Genomic DNA, 13,971 nt, shown 5'->3' with positions numbered 1-13,971 from the left:
CAGAAAGGACCGAGGCAGAGTGTAATCCAATACCCAAAAGGCCTGAAGATTAATTCAGGGTTCTCTATCAGCAAAAGTTTGGAAAACTGGAGTAAAACAAAAAGGCTCAAAACTGCCATTAGCCTGGCAAGGAAAGCATGAGAAGTGCTGGACTCCAGAGAGAATGCTCCTCACTGTGCTCCCTGAATCAGCATTAGGCAGAGACAGGACCTCTGCCATGGGCTGCTGAGAGCGTGTTCAGGGGAAGCACTGTCTGTGATTGCCTGATCTTACTCTTTCCTACAGAATATCTGCTTTTGGGTGCTATCAGAAACGGGCTGCTGGGCCAGGTGGATCTGTGCCCTGACCTGGTATGGTCATTCTTAATTTGCTCTCCCTCGCTGGCAACACGTCAGAGGTGATTCCTAAAGCAACTGCAAAACAGGATGCCACAACATTACACAAGGACATGCAAGCAAACAAGATGGGGTAAAGTAAATCCATCAAACAAATACACAAAGTTTACCCTCATTTTTTACTTAGTTGAAAATTAAAACCCTTACAGCAGCACTGTAACCAGCAGATTAGAGATTTATCCTTTTTCAAGGAAACGAGGCTCTGCTTATAAAAGGCTGAGGAATTGTGTGGCTAAGCCACTACCTCATTATTTGCTGTTCTCTGGGAAGATGATTGTTAACAACGTTATTACTGGGAAAGAGGAGTTCCAGCTTGTTTATCAAAACAGACCATATATTTATCCTAACCAGGGAACAGCATGCAACCCAAGCAGTAAAGCTACTGAGCCACCTCCTCCTCTGAATTCCGTGAGAGCCCATGCAGACATCAGATTTGCCTGTATAGAAGATTTTATCAAGTACAAAGCTGCAGCTGAACCATTATCATTACAGCTGAATGGTTCTCCAAGTTGTATTTTTATTTCCAAAGACTGAAGTCACCTTAAAGGTGACACAGCCTGAAACAAACAAACAAAAAATTTTAGGATGAAATATAAGTATGTCTATAATGCACCACATCACTATAACAACTGAAATTCACCTCTCAAGAAGGTTCAACTTCCTGGACAAAACATCCTTCTGCTGCCCCAGCATTGCCATTTCTTTTTGAGAACAATTTCTGCTCAAATATGAAATTACTCAAAATTATGCTGTTCAAACCTGAGGAATGCAAATCCCCCTGAAACATTAACACTGGCTGTTACAGTCAAACTTGTCATAGCTTATAATCCAAAGATCCAGTACCTAAATAGGTTACACAGTGGAAATTTTGTTCCACCAGGGAGAAGAGAGATCCCTTTTCCTCCAAATGCTACCTACCATCATGTCAAAGCCTGGAAGGATCTGAGATACAGGACATTAAACCTGTGGCATCTGTAAGTGTAGGAAGGCTATTTCGGGTAAGTTTTAGAGGCTTTTATTGCTCCCTCTGAACCCTGTACAGTGGTAAACATGATAACTAAGGCACCTGATTTTATGGGCTGGAGTAATAGAAAAACCAGTCACAATAAAACAAATTTTAAAACTCTCTAAACATCCTTACAATAGCTTTTCTTGAAACATAGTGGGATGGTTTCACCAGCTGTGAGTAATGTGCCCATCCCCACACCCTGTAAAATCTTTATGTCATCACGGATTCTATTTACTCATCTCCTCCTCACTCTCACACGTGTGTTTCTGGCCAAAATCTTTGTTGTTAAATCCATTTATTCAAACGTGTCTGACGGGAAAAGCTAGAAGTTAGATAATATATATATATATATCCCTGTAGTACTACCTGAATGTCGTGCAGAGGCACCACATGGTCCCATCCATGGACTGTACAAACCACAGGATAATGGTGTTCCCAAGGCAGATGTCCACAGGCTCACAGGGCCAGGGAGTTCTTGCCCAAATCTCCTGGGTGTAAAATATTCTTTCCATTAAGGAGAAGAGGATCTTTTCAATGGATGAAGGACACAGAACAAAGACTGAGGGTGAATCTACAGAGGAAAAGCATGAGCACAAAGAGAGCACAGGGACACTGAACATTCCCTCTCCAAGAGCCAAGCAGAAATAGGATGAGACACTCACAGGGTTTCTCCTTGGAGTCTCCAGCTCCTGCCTCCTCTGACAGAGGTAATATAGGTATTTGCAGAACTAAGGTTTTCCTGCCCAGACTAATTCCCAGAGTGCTAGAAGGGAGATTTCCTGCAGAGGCCACCTTGGTGCAGACACTGACAAAGCCCAGGCTGCAGAGCAGGGAGGGTGCCCAAGAAGGGAAGTCCCCAATGAGTTTCTCATTTAATGTGGCTGTTGCAATTGCTCAGGTTGCTCTGCTGGGCTGATCACTGGCCTACCTTGCAATTTTAGTTTCAATCAGGGGTGTTGATAACATGGTTAAAAGTCACAGGCTGCTCTTGGCAAGTTCCTCTGCATCTCTTATACAACAGCAGCAGGGAAATTGTCCTGCCATTTACAATTAGAGGCATTAGTACAGTGGCTAAAGGTCACAAATTCATCAGCTGGAAGAACTAAATGACAGAGCTACTATTGCAAACTAAACTGAAGTTTAAAAACACTTGATTAACCATGGAGAGTTTCTGTTCTGATTACCTGGAGGGGAGAAACAGTTGCTAAAGCAATGCTCACACACACAGGTTTTGCACAACCTCTGCTTGGTGGGCAGAAACCCATCACAAACCATGAAAACCACAGCCCACCCCAAGGTGCCTCCCCCCAGCATGAGCAGCGTTAAGGTTTCCTAAATCCTTCTTCTGCCCTCCAGACACCTCTTGGCTGGAGGTAGAGATGCCAAAATCAACCCCGAAAACCAAGGCAGCACCGACTCAGGAAGGCTGATTCACACTCCCAGGCAGCACAACTTTGCTACAGGAGTAGTCAAGAGGCACAGCCAACCCAGGTGAAGCTAAGCAGGGGGACAGTCCCAGGGGCCCCAGCAGAGCTGCTGGACCTCTCACCCAGCTCCCCATCACATGGCACTGGTCCTGGCATTGTTCCTTACCCAGGTGCAGAGTTGGTGCTTCCAGCTGTCAGCACTGCAAACCCCTGTGCATCCCTCCTGGAACCTGATAAATAAGGTTTGTCACGGCCACTGTAGATTCTCATTGCTAAAAAAGCAGTTAGGAGAGGGCTCCCTAAGCCGTTATCCAAAGCAAAAGTCATTTTCCCTCAGTGATATTTCATAAACAACAGAAAATGAATACATGTATGGGAGTGTGTGGATATATTCTCCAAACAACAGGGAGGCTTCACAAGGCAAACACATTCACTAAAGGCACCAGGTGATTGCAAAAGTAAATCTTTTAAATATATGCTCTAAACCATTAGCCAACTCTGAAATATTTGTATTCAGTGTCAAAACACCTACAAGTCACACAAAGCCAAGAGACTGACAGGAGAAAGGCCAGGATTTATGTTAGCTGGGGTCTATCTGTCATGGAGATAGGAAAGCTGAGAGAGAGTCCTTTTATTAAAATCACTCTCCTGCTGCAGATATTGATCTAAGCAGCTAAGGTTGAACAGCAAAGTGCATCCCCATCTCTCACAAAGTTCCTCAGTGGCACAGCAGTAAAAGACTGGGGTAAATGCCCTCACACCCCCAGCAAATGGCACCTCAAAAGCAGGCATGGAACAAGGGGCACTGGTATAAATGGCATCCCGTGACACCAGAGCACAGCTGCCTTCCAGAAAACAGAAAATCCCTCTATACTGCACTTCCCAAATTACTATTTTGCTCCCCAAATCACTAATGCAGGTTGCCATTACTCCCAGATTGAGTTCACCATTAAAACAATACAGAGAAACACAGTGCTGACTGCATTGCTTGCACTCCCATTTTAAGGAACAAATTTCATGCAAAAAAAATAAGGAGCCATTTCATCCTTCCCTAAATCTGCTTCAGCATTGTCCATTTTTACTCTAAGCAATAATTTCTGCCCCAGTGTGGGTTGATCCCTCCCTCAGCTCCTGGAGGACTGAGATCTTGGCTGTGTCTGTCTTTACAAACCCCAGCTTGTGACTGCAGTCAGTGGTCTCAAGTATTACACCTAAGCACAAAATGAAGCAAAGGAACTTGAAGTTCTACATACTGCAGACTTTCTACATTCCTGCATGCACAGGTTATACAGGTAAATCATTTTATAGCACTTCTGGTTCTCCCCATAGAAGTATCTGTCTTTGGAGATACTGAAAAATTCCTTGCCTGGGCCAAAAATTACAAGACGTTAAAATGCTGGCAGGAGATTCTCCAAAGGCTTTGCCAAAAAGCAGGATGGTCAATCCAAAGCCTTTCTCCAGAGCAGTGGGCTTTCGCTGGATTTCCCATCCTGTTATTTCGAAGCTCTTGGAGGAAACGAGCTCCAAACTGATGGGCCCGAAGAACCCCGTGAAACCACAAAAGCAGCTTACAATAAAACCCCTGTAAAGTTATTAAGAACACAGATATGTCTTGAATGCAGAGAAAATCCTCTCTCTCACCAGCACACATCCATATCCCACTGTGACTGTAATCCCAGGAAGAGTATATGCCACGCGTGGCCCTGCTGGGGACCGCGATAAAGCAGAACAGGATGGGGAGGCACGCAAAGCAAAATCTGAGTCGGGCACCAGCCCCACAGCTCTGCCTGAGCACTGGGAGAAATTCACCTTTCACACCCCATTATTGCTGGATCTCTCACCTGGGCAGTGACTCTGACTACCCATGCCGATTTTGGGCACTGTTAGCAATGTAGATAGTTAAAGAGTTAAACCTTGGCAGTGTGTAGGTCTGTGGAAACCAGTCAACTTTCACTTAGGTCTCCCCTCAGAACTCTGGAGGTGCAGGCTGTTGCCTCCAGCAAGATTTGTGTCCCCATCCTGCAAACATACAGATATCATCTCAAGGGTGTGCAGTCTCACTAAGTCAGGGAGTTTTCCCACTGGGAAATTTAAGCACAAGCCACAAAGTTCCAAGACAGAGACCTGTGAGGTCATGCAGCCTTTTAGCTGCTTCAGAAAAAGCTCCATGGCTTTACAGATTCACCACTATTAGTTCAGAGATATTTGTGCCTTTTTTCTCTGAACCCAGTCTTCAATCTGCACTTTGCATTGCTCTCACCAGCAACCAATATTACATTACACTAACCAGACTCCCAGAACAATACATGTTCTCTGGCTCCCACAGGAGCAACCACACAGGCCTTATTCTGCAGGTCAGACATCATTAAGTCATCAATTCATATCTGCCTCTCAAGGAACAGCACAGGAAAACACAAATCCTTCTTTTCTAATGACGGCTTCCTTTTTTTCCCCCACCCCAAAATACCCAGAACAAAAGTTTCTGTTTTCTCTCAGATTCCTTTACTTAATTCAACATTTTATTTTTGGAATGACAACAGCCTCAAGCAACTCCATTAATTTGTTACAGAGTGAGAGAGCTTTGCATTCCTAGGGTGACTGCTGACCTCCTCCCCTGCTCCCTTGCTTATTGAAACAGTCCTGCTCAAGCACATCCCGGTATCAGAACAAAGCATAATTTTTCCACACTTGAATGCATTATTTTACCTTATGAATACACATTTGACATATTTTACAAATTTACGGCGGGTGCTGTCAGAATGGACGAAATAACCATCCCTCGGTGCCGCTTTTCTCTTACTACAGCGATCAAAGGCCGCGGCTTGTCATTCACACGTGGAGAACAGCTCCTCTTGGGGAGAGGAGAAGGAGCCTGCAGCCTCACCCAGGACTTCTTGGGTGTTTGTTTCTCTGAATTGCTAATTGTCAATAGACAGAGTTTGATTTTCTAAGAACAATGAAAATTCCCAGTAGCTCTGGAGGAGGCAGTTCAAGGAGATCTTGTCAAAATATTTGTGTGTAAAGAAAGTGAAACCTTATTATGGCTTTCATGCTGTGAGGCACCAAATACAGTTACCTTGCTCACAGACAATTATTAACTTACAGGCAAAGACCAAAAACTCTTGAGCAAAAACCAAATTTGGATGAGGTCTCACACTTGCTGTGTGGTTCACTTGTGTTAACGTATTAACACAGTAAAAGATAATGAGCATTAGCTGACAGCATTTTCAAACTCTCAAAGAGTCAAGAAGAGTAAATTAGATCATATTTGAGATTCCCTGAGAAGGCAAAAAGCTGCATCTAATTCTTTTCTCCATGACAGGGCAATTATAAAACTGAGAAAGAGTCACAGGGCATCACTCTCTCAGCCCAGTGCGCATGGGCACGGCACAGCATCTGGGAATGCTGAGGATGCAGCTCCACCAGTGTCAGCATCTGCCCATTCAAAGCTGCTGTCTTGGGCAGTGACAGGGAGCAGCACAAGAGCCATGTTTACCTTCTGCTTAGCGGCATCTCCTATAAACCTTTTCACGGAAACATCACAAGTGCAGTTCAAGTTTGAGTCAATTCAAGTTCAAGTCATATCTTATTACATCCAGTACTGCTCACCTATCCACAGCCTAGAGAATAAAATTCTGCAGAAACTCAGCATCCAGGCCACTTCAGCACTCTGCTTCGTCTGGCATTTATATCTAGAGCCAAGCACATAATTCACACTGCATAATTTATCCATGGGATTTAGCCCATAGAACACCCAAAGCAGATAACAATTTCTTCATACTTTTTTTATTTTTTAGAAAATGCAGTCAATTTCTTCTCCTCTTCTTCTGAACTCTACAAAAAGAGTATGAATCTCTGGCTATTCTCTTTCAGGGCTTGAGCTCTTGGCTAGCTGTGATCAGACAGATTAATTCACCTCTTGTTCAGTCTTCCGCCTTCATCTGTTCTTGTTTCCTGAGTGGAGGAAAATGTGTGCAAGCACTAAATCTCAAACATGCTATTCTAACATTTGGATTCCATTATCCGAGAGATAACATATAATCCTATAATGATATGTAATAAATTAACATTTAATCTCATATCAGAGAGTTCAAAGGGATCAGAGCCAGCTGGTGCTAAAATAAGCATTTGCTAGAGGCTGCAAGAGTGGGAGCTGAAGATGAGATGTGTGAGTAGGATCTAAACTGCTCTGACGCTTTGGCTTGGCAACACTGGTTGGCAAGGAAAGGATGGAATAAATCCTTGATATGAAGGGGACCATCTCTGAAACCAACCAACTTGTGCCCTTTCAGTGTGAGTGAAGTCCTTGCAGTCCTTTCAGCAGCAGGAGAGGAAGATTTCTCAGCTCAGAGCTAACAAGCAGGGAAGGTCATCGTCACACAGTGCTGCACAGGGGACTTAATCCAGTGCTTCATTCGTTCCTTATTTGTCAGGATGCCTTGAGATCTGATGAGGCTGGGAACAAGCATCCAGCCTGAGCCTGAGCTCTCTCCAGCAGCAGAGAACCACAGTCAACCTCTTCTTTCCCCGGCCCTACTTTATGCACACGCAGGACTGATGAAGGATGTATAGTTTCAACACAGAGAAGCCAAAAATAATTTCTCATTTTGTTTCCCTTTCACATGCCTCCACACACAGGGTTAATACACCAACCACTGCACAATCTTCATTAATAACAACAGCTGTTAATAAAGTTTTATCCACAGATAAAACTTCGTTTCTCTCAAGGCAGGCACAATTAAACCCTCGGCGGAAGATGCAGCCTCCCGAGCCACGTGAGGCAGTGATAATGAGCAAGGGCTGCTGACCCAAAGAGCAGAGACAAATCCCTGACTTGCCAAAACCCCTCCAACTTCCACCAAGTTGAGATTTCACTGTTAGGGTACGAGGATAAAGAACTGTCTTTGTCTTCCCAGATGCTCCGTGTGCCACCTCCGTTGTCCCAGCCATGTCCTAAGCATGGTACATTTTTCTGGAAATCTGCAGACCTTAATCTTTGTTCACGGGCAATAGCAGCAAAAAAAACTACTGACATCAGTCAGATTCAGGTCTTTTCTCTGAATCCAAAGACACACTTCATTGCTCCATCTCAAACTGGAATACACTGTAAAAAGAAGCCTCTTGGGTAGCCAAGAGAGGCAAGAATCCATCAGACAGAGACAGTGTTTTTTAAAAATCCTGTCAGTTCTCTTCGTTAGTTTTTAGGGAAGACACATCAACTTTACTGTCAAATTAGCTAGAAAGCAACAGCAGCTAAAAAAAATTAGAAAAACACTAGACAAGACAACCAATAAAAATATACAAGGAGCTGAATTTCACAACTTGACACTGACCACAGTTCTGTATCTGAAGAAAACTTAATAAATAAAAATAACAAAAAAAATTGAAGTGTTATGGAGTTATCTTTGCTCTAGCATTTAACACACATTTCTATTACCCTTTCTCGATTAGCCAAATGAAGATCAATGTATCTATAAAACTCAATGACATGTTAATGCAAACCTTAAAAAAGATAAAATGCCTTTTATCTCAGTCTTAGGAAAACCTAATAAAGAATTAACAGTCCATGAAGCTGTGGAATTTCACTCAAGGCTTTACTTTATGCCAGGACTTCCTACTCCATTATTTTTTAATGGACAGGTTTCCCCAGGCTTTGGGACATGTTGGTACAACTGTAGATTGTCATTGAAATTGGTCCTATATTTTCCTTCAGAGTTGGATAGGGACCACATTGTAGTATGTGAACTAAAATATGGACAACACCCACATGGGATCAGAAATGCAAATCTGGATTAACTGTTAAATAAATATTCCAAAAAAAAAGACTAAAAAATTGATTTTTATAATGATCTGACAAATAATGAATTTATGAGGTAAAACGTTCACCTGCAGGATGAGCAGTCTGGATCAGAGCTCATTTGTAACACCAGCATTTCAAATATATATCAGAAGCAAATGCCAGGAATCTACTAACGCAACACTGGATGTTGAATCTTTAAAGAGAAGCAGACAAATATTAGTCTAGGATTTTGCTCAAGATTGGTTCTCAGAATTAACAAGCCTTCAGTGACTGACACAGGCCATGCCAGGAGGCTGGGATCCATAAAGCCAGATACCCTTCAAGCTCATTGGAAAATTGGTCCCATCCAAGTTCCCGGCTATATTTATTTCTACTGACAAATACAGCAGCCAGATCAGAAATTTCAAATGCCAGTACTTAAAAACCAAATTAAATCCAACACTTCTGCACACATTTAAAAGTTGTTTGTGTTCAAAAGGGCCTGAACACCTGCAGCTCCCATGAGACTAAAGGAAATGCAGATGATTCCCACTTCTCCTAATTGAGTTGGGTTTGACTTGGATGCCAAGGAAGGGCCCACTCCTTTTAGGCACCCAAAGGTGAAGACTGAGCCCAGATGAGCAGGAAGTTTGTCGTGGGGGAATGTGTCAGGAGCAGGAGAGGCACAACGCAGAGCCTGAGCTCATATGCTCTTCAAGGCTGACAGGTTTGGCCTTGTGAATCAGCACAGGGAGAAAAGAGACAGCAGTAGACAGGAAAAACAGTCCCAAGGAAAAGCAGGAGGCAACAGTCCAGGAGAGTAAGACAGGAAAAGCAGTGAGCAAAGAGGAGGTGGCAGGAGCAGGAAAGAAGCTTGACTATACAAAGACTGACAACTCACTATTTCCATTAAAAAAATCCAAGCCATCAATCACTGGTCCCAAGAGCTAAAAGCTCCTTTGAAACCTTTCTGTCCTCCCTGGGATGAGGATGTCTTGCCCTTAACACACTGGAGTCAGACCTTCCTGCTTTGAAGGTCCCATCAGCACAGCATTCTCCCCCAGAGGCTGCACAATTCATACCAGTTTACCCGGGGCCATCCTCGCCTCCCTTTCTACCTTTGCTTCTCCCTCTGCTTTGGTAGAACAGCTGCTTCTCCCAGGCACTCTGAGATTAATTATTCTTGATTCCTCTCCTGCACAGTGCCTTGATCTGGAAAATTTATTTAGATAACTTCTCAGGCAGCATATTTATCTGCTGGCCTCAACATCTGCCTGAGCATAAAAATCAACATCTGACTGATGACAAATGTCATACCAGTTGGGTGGAGACTGTCCTCTGCCAACCTCACCAGCCTTGTTCTGGTAGACTTGGATCTCATGGCAAGAAGCCTGACTGCATCACCTGCTTCCTACTTGAGGAACAAGCACAGGACTCATCCAGAGTGAGAAATGAGGCATAGGGACAACAAGAGGAGAGGGCACCCTGTCCCATCAGGACACAGGGACCATGCTGTGTTCAGTCCTCAGGCACAAGCACTGCCTGATTCAGGGTAAGGAGTTGGATGCCTCAGTTGCCCTGTTGTGAGGGTATGGGAACAAGGCTGACGAACCAAGCCACAGGCACTTCTGCCTCTACATCCAAATGCTGGATATGGAACAAGAGCCCCGGATGCATCCCTTACTGCAAATTCATTTGTTGGCAAAAGAGTTTATTTTGCCATCTTTACTCACCCATGATCTCACACACACCAAGTACCTTCGGATCACCACGGTGGGATGCTAAATTAATCAACAGGAAGCACAGCCTCCCAAAGGCAGCCTATTCCTGATCTATTCCTGGCTAATCTTCAAGGAATGCTCTGCCACTCTTACTCATACCGAAAATGTGTAAGCACTGCAAACACAAGAAAATACTGCTCTGTGCAGTGGGGTTCAGACCAGCATCCTTTGCTGCCTGATATGAAAAATTCTGTCACCAGACCCCACATGCCAAGAGTCCCTTCTGAGAGCCACTACTTTAAGAATTCTTATAAAAGTCTACTGCAAGCTTCCGAAAACCAAACAAAGAGAGGAGAAATAAAGACTTACTTAATAAAAAGCAAAAATCCTAGCCCTTACCTTTCAAACACACCCTTTGAACTCATCATCTCTACTGAATTTTAGATGAAACTTAGAGCCAGATATTTTTAGGCACCAGACTATAAATGAGCCTCCCTTTTGATATCACCCTCATAGCCTTCAGTTCAAGGCTGGGCAGACAGAAACATGAAGATGGAGGGTGAATTACTTCAAGAGGGGGAACTTGTCAATCAAAGCTGCTAATGCAAGATCACAACAAAACTCAGGTTTAACCTCAGCAGTGACCACCCGTCACAGTGTGGCACTTTGACTGCTTGTCAGCAACCTGCTTTGAAGAGCAAGGATGCTGCACGAGTCTTCCTGGAACTCAGCAAGGAAAAATGCATCTGTCTGCTGGGCAGCCCTCAAGGCTTCCCAAAGTCTGCAACCAAAGGAATTCTCAACATGTTTCAAGTCAGTTATGGAGAAGAAAAACTGCAGTATAAAGGATTAATAGAGACAGAGGCTCCACAATGCTCTCCTGGCACATCATTTCTCAGAAAAATTAGAGCACTTTTTACATAACCACATTTGACTGTGGCACAAGGTTGCACATGGAAAGATCCTGTGTGTCCCCCTCACCCCAAGCTCCAAGGACACCAGGCTGTTGAACACACCTGGAAAGAACAGATGGGAATGCAAGGTCCACATGCCAGGGAGCTCCCCAGGGAGTGTCTAGAGAAACTGGGAGTATCTGCAGTGAAATGGAAGATAGCCCAGAAGAGGTAACATTCTTCCTCTTCTTCTTGGCTCATGTCTGAATTTATTGGGGTTTGTGTCTCCACACCAGGAGCAGTGTAGGTGTTTAGCTGGACCCCTGACGTGGACTGCAAGTAGGTTTTGTCTCAACCAGCTTATCTGCACCAGTACAGACATAGAGCTCATCCTGTTTTCCATGTAACCCTCCTGCCTTAGAGGCCTGTTGTCTGGACATCATCACCTGCAGGATTCATCACAGATTATAATATTTTAAACAGAATATGTTTGCCATGTTTTTTTTTCCGGAATATTAGTTTTCAGAAATGCAGTATATTTATTCATGCAGTTAATTGCATGATTGCAATAAAAACAAAAATGTCTGCTGTTTCTTTTAAGTGCAGGGGTAAAAAAAAAAAAAGAAAAAAATACAATTTTAACTAATCAACAGCCTTATCTTACTCTTTCCACAGTGTTTAATCACAATGTTTCCAGCATATACACAGCTTGCAGCAAAGACCAAAACTAGTTAATTTTCCTAAAGTAAGAAGCATTAGGAAAACTGTAAAGCAAATAAGCTGATCTTCACCTTCTAAATATAAAGATATCCCACAATAGCAGGAAATTAAGTCCCAGGAAGTCTGGGCTCCTGGCAGTACTGGGGTACAGCACAGGCATGGAGGAGCTCGGGCAGTGGGAGCAGCAGTGGGGAAGGGGGAAGCAGGGAAGGTTGAATCCATGCAATTCCCAGGGCTGGGACGGTGCCTGTGCTGTCTCCAACAGTGCAGCCCACAACAGCTCCAAATCTTGTCATTTTATCAATGAGAACCAGAAATTTGCGAAGACCAGCCTTCAGTGCACTTCATTATGTTTTTAGCATAAACTGAAAATCAATTGTGTCTTGTTAAAAAAAATTCCACCACAACAAACTAATTAGTGAGCCTCATTAATTTTTTATGCACGTTACTAATGTGCACGAAGCCAGCTGACCTTTCAGTGACTGGTGTCGCATACATTACACGCTTCACGTTTTCTGAGATTTACAGGAGTTGCAACACGTTTTCCAAAAGCTCAGAGCTGGCTTCTCCCTCCTGCCGGGTAATTCCCGATCACGTCTGCCTAGTCCAGCATGGCCAAACAGTCAGGGAAGCACAAAGACACCTCTAAGCTATTTCCACCTGGAGAACAGATGCAAGCAAAGCCTGGCCACACCTGAGGGTATAAGGAAACACAGGGATTCAGTGGTCACCGAGAAAACCATCCCTGCAGGGACTGAGGATGCACAGTCTCTGTCCTGTTCACCCTCAGGATGATGCCAACTTCCATCCTGCTCAAATACTCACAGCAGGGGACACTCGCTGGTGGTTTCATAACAAATAGCCCAAATGCCAGTCAGTCCATCCCAAAGGCAGCCTCAGCATGGCCCAAAGCATGGGATGTGCCACTGACAGATGCATGTGGCCATTAAGTCAGTAAAGCAGAAATAAAAGAATTTGGGAGTAAAATAAAACTTCTGCTTGAGTAAGGACTTCTGGATCAGGCATTAAATCTGCCTGTTATCTCTCTCCAGTGTTATCACACACCTATTTTCTCCTTGTAAAGCACAGTATTGATTTTTAAATGTTTTCATTCACACTTAGAAGCTTTCCAGGATTGGACTTTATTCTTCAATATTATCCACTGAACAGTGAAACACGGGATCACATTGCCTGGGAGCACGAGAAGGTATTAATCACTGGGAGTCCATAAGAACAGCCTATCTGCAAGGAATTTCACAGGTAAATGTGACCTTTCCTTGGGACATGGGCATGGAGTAGATGACCCTTCATGTGCCCTCCCAGTCCTATTTCTCTACGAACAGTCAAGTGAACTCTGCATCTGAAACAAGCAAGAGAGTTAACCTGCCCTCTGAGACACCAGCAGAATCTCAGCAGTGGGGAAGATGACAGGTTATCCTACTTTATGTCATCCCTCTAAAATCTGGCTCTATTGGAGCTTACCTGTAAAGCCATACTCTGAATTTCTCAGATCTTACCAATCACCACAATGTATTGCAAAAAAAAAGCATCAGCTTCTCACAACTGAACACACTTTACAACAGGATTTCCTGGGTCCAATATAGTCTCATCCTGATACTGGCCCATATTCACCATGGGAATCAGTCATGTTTGGAGGGTTATTTTGTTAAAATACAGCAAAGTGGCAAGTACTGAGAAGCATTATCCGAGTGACAAGTGCTTATGCATATTTTATGAAGCATCTTCAGCCACAGTTCAATGTATCCAAGAATACTTCTGAAAAATGGCAGATTCTGGAGGGGATTTGGAGAGGAAATAACATATAGAATAGGAGGACAGATGTTGCTAATTTATGATGCAAAGGCCTTTACTGAAAAGTGCAAATTTTGCTTAAGATTCTCTACAAATGCTATTTTAATGCTGATTTCCTCCTCTTTAGAATTTCACAAACTCTTCTGTGTAAGAACTTCAGCTTGGCTCAGAAGTTTAGAGCTTGGATCAAAAGCAGCATCTGTAACCAGCAATTA

At 43.6% G+C, this 13,971-nt stretch overlaps 1 protein-coding gene across 3 annotated transcripts in view; it reads right to left on the bottom strand.

Annotated features, from left to right (window-relative positions):
- TMEM132B (transmembrane protein 132B) overlaps positions 1-13,971 on the bottom strand; it is a 231,313-nt gene that overhangs the window by 174,490 nt on the left and 42,852 nt on the right. Inside the window, exon 1 of one of the 3 annotated variants that reach the window (XM_064675198.1) lies at positions 1,771-2,058. The exons of the other annotated variants lie outside the window; for them this stretch is intronic. Within the exon in view, the coding sequence (XP_064531268.1) occupies positions 1,771-1,804 (34 nt within the window). The 5' untranslated portion in view covers positions 1,805-2,058. Of the gene's footprint in view, positions 1-1,770; positions 2,059-13,971 lie in introns of those variants that run through there. 3 annotated transcript variants of the gene reach the window in all.

The sequence above is a fragment of the Pseudopipra pipra genome, chromosome 18, assembly GCF_036250125.1.
Source record: "Pseudopipra pipra isolate bDixPip1 chromosome 18, bDixPip1.hap1, whole genome shotgun sequence".
In the NCBI taxonomy this organism is placed as follows: domain Eukaryota; kingdom Metazoa; phylum Chordata; class Aves; order Passeriformes; family Pipridae; genus Pseudopipra; species Pseudopipra pipra.
This window is presented reverse-complemented; position numbering and strand designations above follow the sequence as displayed.